The sequence below is a fragment of the Salvelinus sp. IW2-2015 genome, linkage group LG18 (assembly GCF_002910315.2).
Source record: "Salvelinus sp. IW2-2015 linkage group LG18, ASM291031v2, whole genome shotgun sequence".
In the NCBI taxonomy this organism is placed as follows: domain Eukaryota; kingdom Metazoa; phylum Chordata; class Actinopteri; order Salmoniformes; family Salmonidae; genus Salvelinus; species Salvelinus sp. IW2-2015.
This window is the reverse complement of record NC_036858.1, coordinates 34,664,348-34,683,307: the sequence shown is the minus strand read 5'-3', so window position 1 is coordinate 34,683,307 and position 18,960 is coordinate 34,664,348. Positions and strand designations below refer to the sequence as shown.

General features: G+C 40.0%; 1 protein-coding gene across 1 annotated transcript in view; it reads left to right on the top strand.

Moving 5' to 3' along the window:
- Positions 1–355: 355 nt before the first annotated feature.
- LOC111977820 (V-type proton ATPase subunit B, brain isoform) overlaps positions 356–18,960 on the top strand; it is a 47,978-nt gene continuing 29,373 nt past the window's right edge. Inside the window, exon 1 of the mRNA XM_024007520.2 lies at positions 356–574. Coding sequence (XP_023863288.1) covers positions 469–574 — 106 coding nt within the window. The 5' untranslated portion in view covers positions 356–468. The remainder of the gene's footprint in view (positions 575–18,960) is intronic.

The following is an 18,960-nucleotide window of genomic DNA, read 5'->3' as shown; positions in this document are numbered from 1 at the left end:
ATAGCATAGGATCGGTCTTGTAGGCTATCCCATATTCACTGTACACTCAGAAAGATGATTGTGCTGAGGCGTGCGCATCTAATTGATAAACAGCGGCGTGCGCATCCAACTGAAGACCTTGTCTTCCTGTACACTCAAACATCCCGTCGTCACTAATTACCACAGCCACAAAGTCATAAACCCCGTCTATTTATACAATTCATCTTCATAACATCTGGATTTTAAACCTAACGACAATGATAACCCTTATACATAATCCTAACCTTCAATTAAGACCAATAAGCCATTTATTTAATTCATTTTTGCTATAGACAATTTTGACTTTGTGTTTGTAGTAACTAGTGGAAACCCAAACATCCGGATTCCAAAGTCATATGACTAGCCGCCAGCGCAGTGTCATTTAATAGCCTCACAGCTAGCAGCACACMGTAACGTAGCAGGTAACCAGTGAGTTTCGTTAATTTAACCATGGCAACATTGGTGGGAAYCAGGACAATGGACATCAACGGACCTGCTGCGGCAAGGACACACACACAGGCTGTGACCAGAAACTACATCTCACAACCAAGGCTGAGTACGTACCTAGCCAGAACAAATGTTGATTTTTCCATAGCTTGGTAACATTYGCGAGAAAACAAAAACGCACAGTGTCTGTGAAATATCCAATATAAAACTTGACCGACTATCACTGTAGGCGACATAAGCAAAATGCAAAAAGGAGTGAAATGACTAGTTAGCAAGCTAACATTAGCTTATGGGCCCAATTGTTAGCATTAGCTCGTTAGCAAACCAGTACAGTACGCGGAGCTGTTTTGCAAAAGTCTAAATCATCTTTGCTTAGATGTTATATGCAATTCAGTAATCAGTGTTTAATAATAGTTACATGCATATGTATAAAGCTATGTACTCTGTTGGACTAAATCAAGCGTTATGCGAACTAGATTAAGCAAGTTCAACTACCGTCAGCTGACTGTTCCTGACTYAATAACCGTGAAACGGTAGCGAAATATATCGTGTCACGCATTCAACGGCTTTAGCTACTTTTTTTTWATACACTGCAGCCTTCGATTTTGCTACATTTCTTGGAAATTGTAACTATCTAGTTAGCTAGCTAATTGTATTGGGTTGTGGACTTGTGGTGTGGAAATGATTTATAGGAAGACATGAATAGTAACAGATGGGTTGATTATCCTACTCATGTGACGTAATCACGTGAGAMGCTGCAGGAGAGGATGTGTCATGCATTCATTCATTTTTCATCGATTCGTTCCCTATCCTTGCTATAATTTACATACATATTTTTAAACATGTTTGAGTGACATTACAAAGAGTAAAACTAATAGCCAGTCGATGCCCCATTCTAAAATATGTGCAGTGCCTTTCATGTCCCCCTTATTTCGTGTAAAATGTGGATTCTAAAAATATTAAAATACAATTTCAGGTGTCCTTTACCTTAACACAAACATATTTTATGAACTTTATTTGTTTTCATTGGATGTAAGTGTTTTTTATCCARGTCCAAGGATGTTATTCATCAACTTCTACATGAAATAAAAGCCATCAAATAATACAACATTTAAAATCTCTCATCAAAAAACATTTTGTTCATGAATATTGTATTTAACATGTTCTGAGTCCCTAATATCACTTTCCACCCTTTTAGTTTGTATTAATTCTCCTTTTAAGAAAACAGCCCCTTTCCACAATGACATCACATTCAGGAAGTGTCATTGTTTGTTGAGAAAATGATYCTGTTGTTTTTTTCATGTTTCATGATGCTAGTCTCTCACTCATACATTTCCACCCTCTTAGGCTAAATTATAGAGAAAATTTATCAAATTCATTATGCTATCTTAATAATCACCCACAGAGCTATGGATAATTTAGGCTCCACATTTCCACCTTGTTAGGTTCCACCATGTTAGCATTATGCAGTGACTGTATGTGATTATGCACCTAACAGGGATTTAACTGCCTGAGTGAGCCAATATGTTTTTCTGAAAGTCAAACATGTCCATTTTTCTGATAGAATACCAAAAAAGAAAAATATATCATTTTTCCCTCCCAGAAGTTGAGGTCCAAAAGGCACCGGATTGTAGGAATGAAATTGGCTCCCAAGATGTAGCCTAGCCATCAGCAATTTGGAAAATTTGACTAACGTTAGTATTATCAACGTACTCAGATTAATAATAACAAATTATGACCAGCTTTATCAATTAAACTGGAGCTTGTAATGACTTTTGCTTGTCAGTACAAAATACCTGTCTGCATAGAATTTAGTGTTGCTAAATTTCTAACTAGCGTCCTTAGCTAATAGTTTATTTTTGCAGCTCAGATTCATAAATTTAAAGTAAAAACAATATATTTAAACACTGATGAAATGGGCCTTTGATGTATTCTTCAGCAGCGGCCAAAGTAATTAATACAGGTTTATATGAAAGAGAACATGTAGAGAAATCATATCCCCATGTTATTATTTCAGGAACAGTTAATGGAGTCACCATCCATCTGTGATATGCCTCCATCTCAGAGGCCTTTTAACAGGGGTGTATTGGGAAGAGGGTGCCTTTCAGCCATCTTTTCTTCACCAGGGTGTGAAAATAGGCATGGCCAACATCCAGCTGTGGTGTGGAATCGGCTGTCTCTGATTCCGGCTAAAGGCAGGACTTTAGAACCATATTGTAGTCTGAATTCAGCCTCTATCTGCTCTTGGTGACATGTGTGGAAGGACATTAGATGTAGGCATATAGGCTTATATTGTATGTTTTGACTTTGAACATAAAATGGTAGCCCATAGGCCTGCCTGTCAACATAACAAAGGAGTATATCTATGTACATCTCTGTAAAGGACAAGACGCAGCATAATGAGCAAAACGAGTGACCTAAGCGAATGAGTGTTGTATGATTGTCGGTGCCCGGCGCGCTGGATCCAGTATCTTAGAAACGGCCACCCTCCTGGGCTTTTCACACGCAGTGTCTAGAATTTACGAGAATGGTGCGAGGAACAAAAAACATCCATTCAGCGGCAGTCCTGGGAGTGAAAACAGCTCGTTGATAAGAGGTTGAAGGAGAATGGCAAGAATTTTGCCAGCTAACAGGTGGTCCAAAAACAGACAAATAATGGCGCAGAACGACATCTCGGGAACGCACAACTCGTCAATCCTTGTCACGGATGGGCTATTGCAGCAGATGACCACACCGGATTCCATCAGCTAAAAACAAGAAGATGCGGCTCCAGTGGGCACGCGATCAGCAACACTGGATAATTGAGGAGTGGAAAAACATCGCCTTGAACATGACAGCGAGTTCAGTTTACTTGAGTGGCATGAGCAGTTCCCAGACCTCATTTCTATAGAGCATCTTTGGGATGAGATGGAACGGGCTGTTAGCAGCATGAATGTACCGGCGTCCAATCTGCAGCAACTGCACGATGCCATCGTGTCAGCATAGACCAACATCCCTGTGGAACTTTCTGACACTTTGTAGAATGTCACAAATAATTCAGGCTGTTCTGGAGGCAAAGGGGGGTCTGACCCGGTACTAGATGGGTGTACCTAATAAACTGGCTAGTGAGTGTACATGTAGGTTAGTTTATAATGGAAAGCGGCAATTGTTCATGATCCATTTTAAGTGGCACTTTTCAGGGTGGGAAATGAACACCTTGTGCCATTCTTGTGATGTTGCTATTCATTGTAAATGTCTGTAGGCCTATGTAGCCAAATTGTATCTATGATCGTATGCTATCCATTTGTGTTTTATATGTTCTATTTATATCTGTAAATTAACCAATGTTATCAAGCCACACCCGGCCAGGATTACAGACACCTGTGTGTCCTTTGACACTATATATACTAGTGACCCGCAGTGTTTGTTATACCCTGATGAAGACCGCTTGTCTGTCAAAACGTTGGTCATTAGGTCATTTAAATATTGCGTGTGGCTCCTTTTCTTTTTCAAGGGAAATGAACACCTGCCAAATGCAGGTAGATTTTGGCATTGGCAGGTAAGAATGTCCTTTTCACCAGTCACGTTGGCAGGTGGTCAAACAGAATTCGGGAACAGTTAATTTTTTTTATTTTAAAAATCCAAAGCCCAAATGTAGAAGTTGGTCGAATTGACCTGAAAGACCTATTAACTGTCCTTGTGCTTCTTGGCTAGTTGCATCGTTTTGTTCACATGCTAGGTTGTTTTCCAATATTAGTTAGAGTTTTCTACAACAGAGATTCCAGCCTCTGAAAGACACGGAGTGCCATTACCACGGAAAAGGCCCTCCCCTTAAAGGGGCAGCTGAAAATGTCTCACCTGACTGACTCATATTTTTGTATTTGCTTAAATCACTGAACAAAAGGCGCTTAGAAGACAGGCTTCCATTTGAGCCAGGTGTCTATTTCCTTAATGCACACAGCTTTTTCTCATTTTTATAGTTAATTGTTTAATTCCTGCATTCACTACCAGCATTTTAATGTCTTTATTTCCTGCACTGTATGATCATTTACACACTGTCATGTTTATTTTGTCTTAGTTTGCCTCTATTCAAAATAAAAAAATAAAGCTTTTTGACAGTTCTCAGTGGCCAATTTATTTTTACCAGTTATTACTGAATTATTTAATGTAAATAAACCTTGTAAACATTCATGGTAACCTCGTAAGCAATTCATTTAGACCCGATGTTTATTTAAAACTGGCGTTTATTTGCTGAAATGTGTGCTGTTGCCTGGCTATTAAAAGGGACAGGCAGCTATTTGAGATTCAGCGTTTAATTTTATGGTATTTGTGCGCTCCTAAATATCAACTTATGTACTCCTTGTAAAAAATGTCAGCATTAGAGCTGTGAACTAATAATAATAAATAAGCTGTATCACAGCATTTTGTGGCAGGGCAGGTACTTGATTCTTGATGTTCAGTTGTTTATCTGTTTTTGCTATTGTCTAAATTATATCTTTTAGCATATTGGTTAAAAGATTTGGGTCACAAAAATGAAATTGAATTGAGCAATATACAACATTTACTTTTTACTAGTAATATTTTTTATCTTAGAAACAAACATGCTCATCCGGTACTTGTGATTTTTGGTGTAATTATGGCAAAAATATTTTGGCTCGTCAAATCTACCAGCCACTCAGATTAGATTTTTTTCCATCTAACAACAGTGGCTGGTGGACCAAAAAGTTAATGTCCCACCCTGGGCATCTTATGATAATCACAAAGTTTTAGCCTTTGTGATGGTTTATAATTTCCTCATTGGAATCTTGCCCTCATTGGCTGTTGGGGAAATTACCGTTTCTTACTACCATTTTTCATCAGTTTTCCACTACCCGAAGCCTGCCTCACCCTTTTGTTCATCCTAAACTTGTTTCTTGGAAAATTTGGTCTTGCTTCCCCTAGCCTTGATTAACTGAAATACATTGAAGAGGTGTATTTAAGACCACAAAGGAAAGTAGGCAGGGAGGGAGTCTTACTTGAGGAGAGGACTATGATCACGACAACGAACTAGGCCTTAGTTGATATTTCTGATCTAAATCAATGAAGAACCTTTCTTGAAGATGTATTTAAATATGTATGTTTCTTGTACAGACAGGTTTTCAGGACATACTTTAAGGTCTTACAACGTACACAATATTCCTGCTGTAGAAAATAGCTGGAAATACGTTTTCAATATGAGATTGACTAAACGTCTTTAGCCTAAAGACTAAAAAGATTCCATGTGCTAGTCCGACACTATATTTAGGTTACAATAATAAGCTCTGATTTGATATTTACCTTTGCATAGGAAATACAGGTAACTAACAAAATAAAGTAAACACCAACATGCGTGTCTTAATAGCCAGAACAGCTTCAATGCGTCTTGGCATAGATTTTACAAGTGTCTGGAACTCTATTGGAGGGATGACACACCATTCTTCCACGAGAAATTCCATAATTTGGTGTTTTGTTAATGGTGGTGGAAAATGCTCTCGCAGGCGCCAATCCAGAATCACCCGTAAGTGTTCAACCGGGTTGAGATCTGGTGACTGACACACACTTTTTAAACCCCCTATGCTCCTTTGAGACCCCTCTTTCAAACTCACGGAGATCTCTTCTTCCAGCCATGGTAGCCAAAATAATGGGCAACTGGGCATTTTTATACATTACCTTTTTAAAACATGATGGGGTGTTAATTGCTTAATTAACTCAGAACCACACCTGTGTGGAAGAACCTGCTTTCAATATACTTTGTGTCCCTGATTTACTGAAGTGTTTCCTTTATTTTGGCAGTTACCTGTAGATGGTACCTCACATTGCCTCTTTGTCTATATCTCACTGATGTTCTTCACTGTCCCTCATATATTTACACCTCAAACATGTCCGATCATAGAGCTAGCCAGGTGGTATTTTTCCTTGAGTATCAGAGGAAAGCATGGACTAAAAGCCTCTTAGCAAACTGGAAGGAAATTACTTAATGGAGCGGAGGCCATCTGAAAGCTAAGGCGAAGATGCTGCTTTGCGTTGTAACCCTATTTCCCTCCCATCCTACTTTTCAAATGTCCCCTCTAATGTAGGCATGCCAGATTGAACCATTTTTCATTCTCATCAAACATCATACTGAACAGCCACCATTCAATGCGTGCTTATAGTCCGGGCAGCAATTTGAACAAATCATTTTTTAGAAAGCAGTTTAGCCTTCTCTCTGTTATTTTAGTGGTGCATGAGCTGGCACATGTTTTTCATAAGAAGGCGTCCTGTTTTTCTTCTTTTAATTCTTTTTGAAACTGGTATGAAAATAATGACAAACACCCTTTTTCATAAATAATTTAAGATGGAACGCAAGATGTTCATTGCCTACTATCATGGTAATGAGTTGGCATCCTTGCAGTACCATGCGTGCCATAGATCCAACTTTATTGGGAGAGGTTGGTGGGTAGCCTATAACCTGTACTTTCAGAGACTTGGTTCAAAGAAACCATTTCCCTGGGGTAGCTATATGAATGCAACCTAGGCTATAGGATCACAATGTTCCAATGCTTTGCGGTACATCAGTGAATGAACAGGCGTCTGAGCGAGGCAATGAAAATATTCAATGAAATGGAGGAGAAATCAACAGAGGTGTACAGCAAGTCTTTGACTTTAATTGTATAAAGGTCCTTTGTTGAAATTGACTTGAGACAAAGGTAATTAACCCAGTGGATGGCTTCCCYTTGTTTTAGTTGGGCACAGTCAGTGTTATAAAGACATTGCACAAGGCAGACTATTTCTTTGTAATGATGTAGTAGGCTAATGATAAGCAAATGCCTCCAGATGGTACGTAGAAATCATTTTCAATGTACAAAACCCATCCTAAACGTATTTCTTTGAACAATTCTATAGTGTTCATTATTTGTCTCTGCAAGTATTTAAGCAACTGGCTTGTCAGAGAAATATATACTTTCTGTGGACGTTTGTCTTAACATGAAAGAAAATGAACATGCCACATTTATTTTTGCATTTGTATGAGGAGAAATCCATCCGAGTTGAGACATTTCCTCAGCTTGGTGTTTTTCACATTTCTTCACATGCCTTCCTTAGACTGTAGTGAGCCTTTATGGAGAAGTGACAGGCCAGTTTATTTTCCATGTCAAGAAATCTCCTCTGTTGCTCCATTGATCACTTCCTCCAAGATCAGAATAGTGATTTCCCCTTTTCAGATACAACATACAGTAAGTGGCTACCCTTTTAAATTACCCAGTGAATTTGTTAGAATTGAAAGTACTATAATCTACTTAGTAAATATTCAGTGCATTTCATGACTGAAATTGAATTGAATTCAACCTTCCTTTGCTCCTGCTGACAATGAGGGACCCAAACTGAGCCATCTCTAGACAGGTTAGGCTACCAAGAGAATGACGAAAGGCTTCTTGCCCCTGCAAATGGCTCTAAACTATTGCTGTGGCATCCTTCTTGTTTCAATCTGGGCTCTGGGGTTATCCAGCTGCCTCTCTGTATAGGTGTCCCCCATCAGTATGCTCCCCACCAGCAAAACTACCCCACAGATTAGTGTTCCCACCCTGCTAGCCAATTCTCCCCTGGTCTGAGCCTGATTACGTGCTTCCCAATCAATGCAGTCAGGTGGGGAGTCCTCTTTCCATATTGGGGCCATCTACCTGCAAGGTTAAAAGCATGCCCATTTGATGGGGTTGTCATCACTACGAGCAGCATTGTTAGAAGAGCTGTATGTTAGAAACAGTGGTGAGTAGAAGGTACTGGCAAATTGGACAGCATCCCAATTTTTTGTCAATGCCCCTGTAAATAACTTGTATCAATGTAACATATTCATACTAATTGATACCTGTCTTTTAATCATGTGCATGCTTACCTTTATGTAATATTTCAACAGACATGCATTTCTTCCCCCCTCTATACATGTGTCATTCTATTTGGTTTTAAATTTGGCTTCTCAGAAGTGACACTTTTTAAATATATATACAGTGGGGAGAACAAGTATTTGATACACTGCCGATTTTGCAGGTTCTCCTACTTACAAAGCATGTAGAGGTCTGTAATTTTTTATCATAGGTACACTTCAACTGTGAGAGACGGAATCTAAAACAAAAATCCAGAAAATCACATTGTATGATTTTTAAGTAATTCATTTGCATTTTATTGCATGACATAAGTATTTGATCACCTACCAACCAGTAAGAATTCCGGCTCTCACAGACCTGTTAGTTTTTTCTTAAGAAGCCCTCCTGTTCTCCACTCACTACCTGTATAACTGCACCTGTTTGAACTCGTTAGCTGTAAAAAGACACCTGTCCACACACTCAATCAAACAGACTCCAACCTCTCCACAATGGCCAAGACCAAAGAGCTGTGTAAGGACATCAGGGATAGAATTGTAGCCCTGCACAAGTCTGGGATGGGCTACAGGACAATAGGCAAGCAGCTGGTGAGAAGGCAACAACTGTTGGCGCAATTATTAGAAAATGGAAGAAGTTCAAGATGACGGTCAATCACCCTCGGTCTGGGGCTCCATGCAAGATCTCACCTCGTGGGGCATCAATGATCATGAGGAAGATGAGGGATTAGCCCAAAACTACAACGGCAGGACCTGGTCAATGACCTGAAGAGAGCGGGACCACAGTCTCAAAGAAAACCATTAGTAACACACTACGCCGTCATGGATTAAAATCCTGCAGCGCACGCAAGGTCCCCCTGCTCAAGCCAGCGCATGTCCAGGCCCGTCTGAAGTTTGCCAATGACCATCTGGATGATCCAGAGGAGGAATGGGAGAAGGTCATGTGGTCTGATGAGACAAAAATAGAGCTTTTTGGTCTAAACTCCACTCGCCATGTTTGGAGAGAAGAAGGATGAGTACAACCCAAGAACACCATCCCAACTGTGAAGCATGGAGGTGGAAAAAATCATTCTTTGGGGATGCTTTTCTGCAAAGGGGACAGGACGACTGCACCGTATTGAGGAAGGATGGATGGGCCATGTATCGCGAGATCTTGGCCAACAACCTCCTTCCCTCAGTAAGAGCATTGATGATGGGTCGTGGCTGGGTCTTCCAGCATGACAACGACCCGAAACACATAGCCAGGGCAACTAAGGAGTGGCTCCGTAAGAAGTATCTCAAGGTCCTGGAGTGGCCTAGCCAGTCTCCAGACCTGAACCCAATAGAAAATCTTTGGAGGGAGCTGAAAGTCCGTATTGCCCAGCGACAGCCCCGAAACCTGAAGGATCTGGAGAAGGTCTGTATGGAGGAGTGGGCCAAAATCCCTGCTGCAGTGTGTGCAAACCTGGTCAAGAACTACAGGAAACGTATGATCTCTGTAATTGCAAACAAAGGATTCTGTACCAAATATTAAGTTCTGCTTTTCTGATGTATCAAATACTTATGTCATGCAATAAAATGCTAATTAATTACTTAAAAATCATACAATGTGATTTTCGGGATTTTTGTTTTAGATTCCGTCTCTCACAGTTGAAGTGTACCTATGATAAAAATTACAGACCTCTACATGCTTTGTAAGTAGGAAAATCTGCAAAATCGGCAGTGTATCAAATACTTGTTCTCCCCACTGTATATTGAGTTTCTGCCATTTCAACAAATTATTTACAAAGTCTGTAACATACCAATGCCTGTATGCAGGCTTTTATAGCCTTAACAGTATTTTCAGGAAGCAGGCTGATTAGGCTATTCAATTCCATATTCATCAAAAATAATCCTATTCAGCTGTCCTTGTACCATAGAATATACACTATCGTTCAAAAGTTTGTGGTCACTTAGAAATGTCCTTGTTTTTGAAAGAAAAGCAACAAAAAAAGTGTCCATTTAAAATAACATCAAATTGATCAGAAATAAAGTGTAGACATTGTTAATGTTGTAAATGACTATTGTAGCTGGAAACTGCAGATTTTTAATGGAATATCTACATAGGCGTACAGAGGCCCATTATCAGAAACCATCACTCCAGTGTTCCAATGGCACGTTGTGTTAGCTAATCCAAAATGGTTTTCTAATTGATCATTAGAAAACCCTTTTGCAATTGTTAGCATAGCTGAAAACTGTTTTGATTTAAAGAAGCAATAAAACTGGTTCTCATTTAAAGAAGCAATAAAACTGGTATTCTTTAGACTAGTTGAGTATCTGGAGCATCAGCATTTGTGGGTTCGATGACAGGCTCAAAATGTCCAGAAACAATTAACTTTTTTCTGAAACTCGTCAGTCTATTCTTGTTCTGAGACATGAAGGCTATTCCATGTGAGAAATTGCCAAGAAACTGCAGATCTCTTACAATTCTGTGTAGTACTCCCTTCACAGAACAGCGCAAACTGTCTCTAACCAGAATAGAAAGAGGAGTGGGAGGCCCTGGTGCACAACTGAGCAAGAGGARAAGTACATTAGTGTCTAGTTTGAGAAACAGACACCTCACAAGTCCTCAAATGGCAGCTTCATTAAATAGTACCCGCAAAACACCAGTCTCAACATCAACAGTGAAGAGGTGACTCCGGGATGCTGGCCTTCTAGGCAGAGTTCCTCTGTCCAGTGTCTGTGTTCTTTTGCCCATCTTAATCTTTTCTTTTTATTGGCCAGTCTGAGATGGCTTTTTCTTTGCAACTCTGCCTAGAAGGCCAGCATCCCGGAGTTGCCTCTTCACTGTTGACGTTGAGACTGGTGTTTTGCGGGTACTATTTAATGAAGCTGTCAGTTGAGGACATGTGAGGCATCTATTATTCAAAGTAGACACTCTAATGTACTTGTCCTATTGCGCAGTTGTTCACCGGGGCCTCCCACTCTGGTTAAAGCCAGTTTTCACTCTTCTGTGAAGGGAGAAGTACACAGCGTTGTACGAAATCTTCAGTTTCATGGCAATTTCTCGCATGGAATATCCTTAATTTCTCAGAACAAGAATAGACAGACGAGTTTCAGAAGAAAGTTTTGAGCCTGTAATCAAACCCACAAATGCTGATGCTCCAGATACTCAACTAGTCTAAAGAAGGCCAGTTGTATTGCTTCTTTAGTCAGCATGACCATTTTCAGCTGTGCTAACATAATTGCAAAAGGGTTTTCTAATGATCAATTAGCCTTTTAAAATGATAAACTTGGATTAGCCAACACAACGTGCCATTGGAGCACTGGAGTGATGGTTGCTGATAATGTGCCTCTGTATGCCTATGTAGATATCCCATTAAAAATCATCCGTTTCCAGCTACAATAGTCATTTACAACATTAACAATGTCTACACTGTATTTCTGATCAATTTGATGTTATTTTAATTGACAAAAAAATGGCTTTTCTTTCAAAAAGGACATTTTCTAAGTGACCCCAAACTTTTGAACGGTAGTGTATTTTTACAAATTGGTTTCCATTTGTGATCTCTCTTACACTGGTTTTAGAAGCAATTGAGGTTTTATCTGAAGGTTGCTTTAATTCAGTTTGGCATTGTCCGTCTTATTTTATTTGCGCTGTGGTAGAAATAGGCTTATTTTCTACCACCATCCTGACGGTTTGAATTGTTAAACAATTAGGCCAACATCTTGTCAAAATAGCACCATTAAAAACAGTTAGCCTAATGAGGATAGTAAAGTTATTTTGACATCAGTATGTTAATGCCTGTCTACAGTAGTAGGCTAATCTTTGGAACTGTCATATTTGAACACCACCATCATGATCCTTGTATAACTTATTCACCCCTACTATCCAGAGAACCAGCAGTATTCTGTTCTACCTGATAACTAATTGTATCCACCTGGTGTCACAGGTTTAAAGTAGCTGTTTCCAGATTTCTGTGAAATATGATCTAGAATGAATTACTATCGTTTTCCTTCTGAATTTTTTTTTTWWATAAATGTCAAATCTTTCGGGTAGCCTTCCACTAGCTCCCCACAATAAGTTGGGTGAATTTTGGCCCATTCCTCCTGACAGAGCTGGTGTAACTGAGTCAGGTTTGTAGGCCTCCTTGCTCGCCCATGCTTTTTCAGTTCTGAACACACATTTTCTATGGGATTGAGGTCAGGGCTTTGTGATGGCCACTCCAATACCTTGACTTTGTTGTCCTTAAGCCATTTTGCCACAACTTTGGAAGTATGCTTGGGTCATTGTCCATTTGGAAGACCCATTTGCGACCAAGCTTTAACTTCCTGACTGATGTCTTGAGATGAGCTTCAATATATCCACATAATTTCCCTGCCTCATGATGCCATCTATTTTGTGAAGTGCACCAGTCCCTCCTGCAGCAAAGCACCCCCACAACATGATGCTGCCACCCCCGTGCTTCACGGTTGGGATGGTGTTCTTCGGCTTGCAAGCCTCCCCCTTTTTCCTCTGAACATAACGATGGTCATTATGGCCAAACAGTTCTATTTTTGTTTCATCAGACCAGAGGACATTTCTCCAAAAAGTACGATCTTTGTCACCAGGTGCAGTTGCAAACCATAGTCTGGCCTTTTTATGGCGGTTTTGAAGCAGTGGCTTCTTCTTTGCTGAGCAGCCTTTCAGGTTATGTCGATATAGGACTAGTTTTACTGTGGATATAGATACTTTTGTACCTGTTTCCTCCAGCATCGTCACAAGGTCCTTTGCTGTTGTTCTGGGATTGATTTGCACTTTTCGCACCAAAGTTCGTTCATTCTAGGAGACAGAACGCGTCTCCTTCCTGAGCGGTATGACGGCTGTGTGGTCCCATGGTGTTTATACTTGCGTACTATTGTTTGTACAGATGAACGTGGTACTTTCAGGCGTTTTGAAATTGCTCCCAAGGATGAACCAGACTTGTGGAGGTCTACAATTTTTTTTCTGAGGTCTTGGCTGATTTCTTTTGATTTTCCCACGATGTTATGCAACGATACACAGAGTTTGAAGGTAGGCCTTGAAATACATCCACAGGTACACCTCCAATTGACTAAAATGATGTCAATTAGCCTATCAGACGCTTCTAAAGCCATGACATAATTTTCTGGAATTTTCCAAGCTGTTTAAAGGCACAGTCAACTTAGTGTATGTAAACTTCTGACCCACTGGAATTGTGATACAGTGAAATAATCTGTCTATAAACAATTGTTTGAAAATTGACTTCTGTCATGCACAAAGTAGATGTCCTAACGGACTTGCCAAAACTATAGTTTGTTAACAAGAAACTTGTGGAGTGTTTGAAAAACAAGTTTTAGTGACTCCAACCTAAGTGTATGTTAACTTCCGACTTCAACTGTGTTAAAAATCAGATTTTCTGTGTTTTTTGAATGGTGTGGGCGTACCCAACAACAAAATGGTGTGGGCATAGCTGTCAATAAAAAATATTAATGACAAGTAAATAGCTGGTTTGCTAGCTCAGCCAATGAAACATCCTGGCCAAAAACATGACGTCATCCTCTGAGGAAATAGCAAGGATTATTGAAATGGTCTGTTTGAGATGGGGTTTTTAAGTGTTTTTGTTGTTGTGTGTTTAAACAAGATTTATGCTTTGGCCACAAATGCAAGTATAGAATGAGTCAATAACATTATTTGGGTATGAGTTAGCAGATTATGAGCTTTTAAAAGTGAGATTTTCACTGGACAGTTACTTAAGCAATAAGGCATGAGAACTCCGGGACTATCGGTGGTTAACTCTGGGCTGTTCTTAGGCCCAAGGCGGGAGTTATCACACAATAATTCCCGGGGTTGAGGGCCTTTATGGCTTTTATAAAATGGTTGCCAATGTGTATTAAAAAAAATAAATAAACACATTTTCTAAACTTATTTCATCCTTCCACCAGATGATGTAGTCTAGGCAAAAGCCAATTAGTTCTGAAGTTGCAAACCAAACAGGCTGGTCTTTAATTCTATTTTCATGTTTTGACCCAGTCGTTCATTCTATTCATTCCACATTGCTATGCTAAACAAATCATTGGCATGTAACTAGCTAGCAGAGGTCCAATGATGACTAGAGACAACTTCAATAAATCATTATTTAATAAATAATGTCTAAATGGTCAACAACGAGCTGATTGTCGACTAAATAATATAGTTCTGGAGGATAGCTAGGCTAACGTTACTTCACCTTTGCTAGCCAACTAAACCTAACAGACTCGCATCAAGCAGCTGAAAAAACAACTAACTGCTTTTTAGTTTGTTTTACCTTTGTTTCTATTGCCAATTCTTCGCATTTATCCATTATAATGATCCTGGATAGCACAAAAAGGAACATCCCTACCCTAAACCTTTACCCAGTGCTTGCGTTAATGCAGATTTATGCAAAAAAAAGAAAAAGCATAAACGCACATCTAAAATGCTTCTTATTGTAATTTCTGCTAGCCTCAGACTAATTTTGTGCTTGAGTTGCACTTCTCCTCCACTCGGATCAGAATTCACAAAGGGGCTTTCTATCAGCAGACAGCGCTCTGACTGATGTGTAGCTCCTTTTCTCTAGTACTTTTCTCTGGTTATATGCATGATTAACTTGATGCAAAACATTAGGAAATGTAGCTGGCTACATTCTTTCTATGATAAACATAAGAAATATGATGGCCATAGTTTTTGTAAAGAAGACCTTGCTTTTTAATTGTAAGCACTGTGTGTATATATATGTATATATATATATATATATATATATATATTTATATTTAAGGGTAACTGTAAATGCGTGCCCATGATCACTCTATTGAAGCAATAAACAAGACTGACTTTCAATATACATTCAGGTGAAATGGTTTAAAATGCAGATTTCTGAACTGTAACGCAACCATTGCCTTATCTACCATTACCTAACCCTTACTCAACCCTAACACCAATCGTTTTAAATTTCAACTTCAATGGGGTGACGTCAGAGTTGTGATATCCCATAGAACCTGTTTAGACTTTAAATTTTTTTGGGTGGAGTGGGTTTGTTGGCTAGTTGGATGTTTTAGTATGAGGAGGTTCCCTGGTTTCAGGCCCTGGGCCAATTAGCATTCCCATCTCCTGGCAGCCTGTGAGAAGCCCCCTGTCCATGCTTGTGGTCGGGTAGAATGTGTGATTGTGAGCCGCACATCACTGTTACCACTGCTTTGTACCATTTATTCAGCATTCAAATGATGATGCGCCCCATCTCCATCCCAGCACCCCCCAGATCCCCCTCTTTCAGCAGGGGAATTGTGTTGGAATGCTCTGTGCCTCTTTTCTCTGGTACTTGAATGGACCCTTTAGTATTTCACACCAAGGTGTTCTTCAGGGTGCGAGGTCAGGCTACCAAAACAGCTTCTAGTGGCGGATTAGGACCAATTAACATCTTTGTACACAAAGGGCTCTGGCAGCTGAACAGGCCGGAGGGTGACCCACACTGCCGTTGCATGCCAAGCCAGGGGACCGCTGCACTTGAGCTCAAGTAGCAAAAGAGAGGTGGAGAAAGTTTTTCAAACCTAATGGGAAATGTTGCTACTTCATACCATATGAATGTATAGCCCATTGATTAATCGTTATCTTGTGTAATAAGTGGCCTACTATATTTTTTTTTTGTAGTGTGCAACTGTCCCAGAGGATGTCTTTGAATTGTTTTTCATTATTACAAGTTCTGGTGGGCCTTGTCTAAACCATAATTGCAACAATGCGTTTTATTTGTTTTGTCGGAAGGACTTTTTGGGGGGTATTTTAGGAGGGCACCATCCACCAGATGCTGCAAGAACCATTTTCTTTCTCACAATAAATGTGTAGATGAAGTCTCTGAAAATAGGCCCATCTTGAAATTGCGCTTACGTTCACATTTGTTTTCATATATTTTCCATTAGAGCTTTGTGGACTTGTGAAAAGATTTTAAGAGGTTCATGTACAATTATACAGCTGCAATTTTCTTGCATCATAATTATAACCCTTCAGTAAATAGCCATATGAATCTCCTTTTTAGACATATGGACAATTTGTAGGGTAAGTGTAGCTATTAACTCCATAATAGGTCTAAACACGACCAGCCAATGTACATTCTGCAATTTGTCTGAGGGGGGGAAAGGGGTGAACAAATTCTTTTATTTTATTTTATTTTTTTACTAAAGGGGATATCCAAGATTTGTTCGAGGCGAAAGCATAATCCTGTCAGTCATGAGGTTAATCTTTTATTTAGTGCAGCCATGATTGCAAAGAATGAGCTTGTGGGCCAATAGAAGTGACATATTTTTGCTGGCCTGCACTACACTCATTGTTGGGATATTTGCAGTGCTTCTGCATATTTCTGCATTCATATTATTGTATTTTTAGTTTTGGGAACCATTTTGAGTGGAAACTCGAGGGCTTTAGGCTATGAAAGGAGTCCTCAGAGAGGAAGTTGAATTTGGCCAGATTTTAGATGCGAGGTCAATTACAAGGTTTAAATATAAGGTTTTCATTTGAGGATATGCCATCAGTGACCCCTAACCTAAATATGTACATTCTAATTAAAGATGGGCATATATTGTTTATCAACTGGGTAGAATGGAAACTCAAATGCTAGGCTATATTATGATGCACCATAGCTAATAATTTATGCTAATATCTCGAATCAAGATATCAAGGCTAGCCTAAATCATGATTATCGCCACCGCATGCTTATATTTAATTCATATAGGCCTACTTGCAGATTTAGTAGTGATACGTTATGAAATGGAGAGAACCAGGATTCATAGCTAATTAGGGGATCATTTCATTAAGTGTTGAGGCAATCGTGGGCTCGCACTGAGGCTTAACACAGTGTTAATTAATGCTAGACGACTCATTAGCCTACATTCAAAGCCTGTGCCATAGGGTAGAGGGAGGCAAAACAGGGAATCAATCAGTGACTTTGTAATTGCCTTTTTATGGGTAGGCTCTGTCTCTATCTATCTGGTTCAGATGAGGTGCTGCAGAATTGCATTGTGGAATTTAGAATCTTAAATAATCTATTTTCGACTCTACAAATGTCTTTACTCCTAGTGCAGGGGGTTGATAGTCAGAGCAGAGGCAGTTTATTTGGAGAATGAAGGGCAACTAGCACCCCTCTGTTGTGGTGGTTCTTTTTATCACACTTGAGCGCGCCATCTGTCTCTCACACTCTTTCTCGCCCCCCTCTCTCTTACGCTGGGTAATAGGGGTTGAAATGCAGGTGTGTGTGTGTGTGTGTGAGAAATGGCTATAGCGCATTGACAGGTTATTTGTTGGCCGCTGCCTAATTAGTGGCATAGTGTATGCACCCCGCCAGGCTTTAGTGCTCAGTGTTAGAACCAGTCTGCTCTAATTTCCTTGCAGCTTTGATATTGGCCAAGAGATTGACGGTCCACACAAAAAAAGAAACGAGGCCATGATGGAAGACCTGGTGGAAACAATGCGCCCCCCCCCCCCCCCCCCCATACGGCCCTTCTCCTCGCCTTCACATGCTACAGATGTGCGAGGAGAAGCAGGCGGAGGCGCACGTTTTTACATACACTGACAAATTGGCTCCAATGTCAGCAGAGCTAATGTTTTCCCAAAGAAAGTAAGAGGACAAAGTTTGGACCACAGTCATGCTCTTCTGTTTGTCTCTACTTGGGCCTTTAATGACAGCCTCCAGGCCCGCCTCCACCTATTCATCCACCTGTATATTTCCCATGACACTGACAGCTTGGGCTCCTCAATGCACAGTGTGGTGAGTTTGGCTAGTTAACCCTATCAGTCCCGAGACCCCAGCAAAAATCTGCTTTTCATTTTATCTGACTTAAATTTATCTGCATGTCCAGCCCTTATATTTAGCCTCACAGTGAAGTGTTTTTTACCATTTTATTTTCAGGACAACCAGGGCTACAAGTAGAAGACAAACCAATTTGACATAAAAGTTGCATTCATGAGTTTTATTGACAACTGTCAATAATAATAATAATGTCAGCAAAAGCCTTAATTAAATGTATATGAATGCTGTAGGTACAGAAAGTCTTTGCTCAGTGGGAAAACCAACTAGTCAGTGACAACTGTTTGGAGTTTGACCACAACTGTTAGTGTCTATATTACTGTAATAAACTATGTCCAAGGATTTCCTATTGTCTTCTAAGTAGAAGAACCGCTTATCTTCTAACCAGTCTTGTGTCGCTTGTGAGTGTCATATATGTGCGTGTTCGTGAGGGTGTCAGCTTTTAATAGTTTGTAGCTCAAACCATTCGGACTCTACAGACATTTTAGTAAAAAGGCCGGGATCCACCCTTGTCTCACAAACATCACTCTAGCTCAGCACCCGTTAATCACATTGACTAATGGTTGGTATCTACGGATGCAGATGAACACGCAATGTTTAAAAGTGGTTAGAAGTCCAAAACGCACAGGCATTACGGTGAGGCTCATTGGGTTAAAAGTCCTTGTTCAGATTTAAAGATCCACCAAAACATTTTTTTTGTTTTCTTGGGTTTTTGTTAAAACATGCTTGATCGCCTAGTTTGCCTTGCCTTGTTTTGTGATCATTTTCATGGGATGTGCCGGTATGTGTGTGTTTTGGAAGCAGGAAATGTGCCCATGCACCTATGCTGTAGTAGAAAGTCAGTTTGGGAGGGCTTTGAGCACTGTGGTCGTGTAGAGCTCC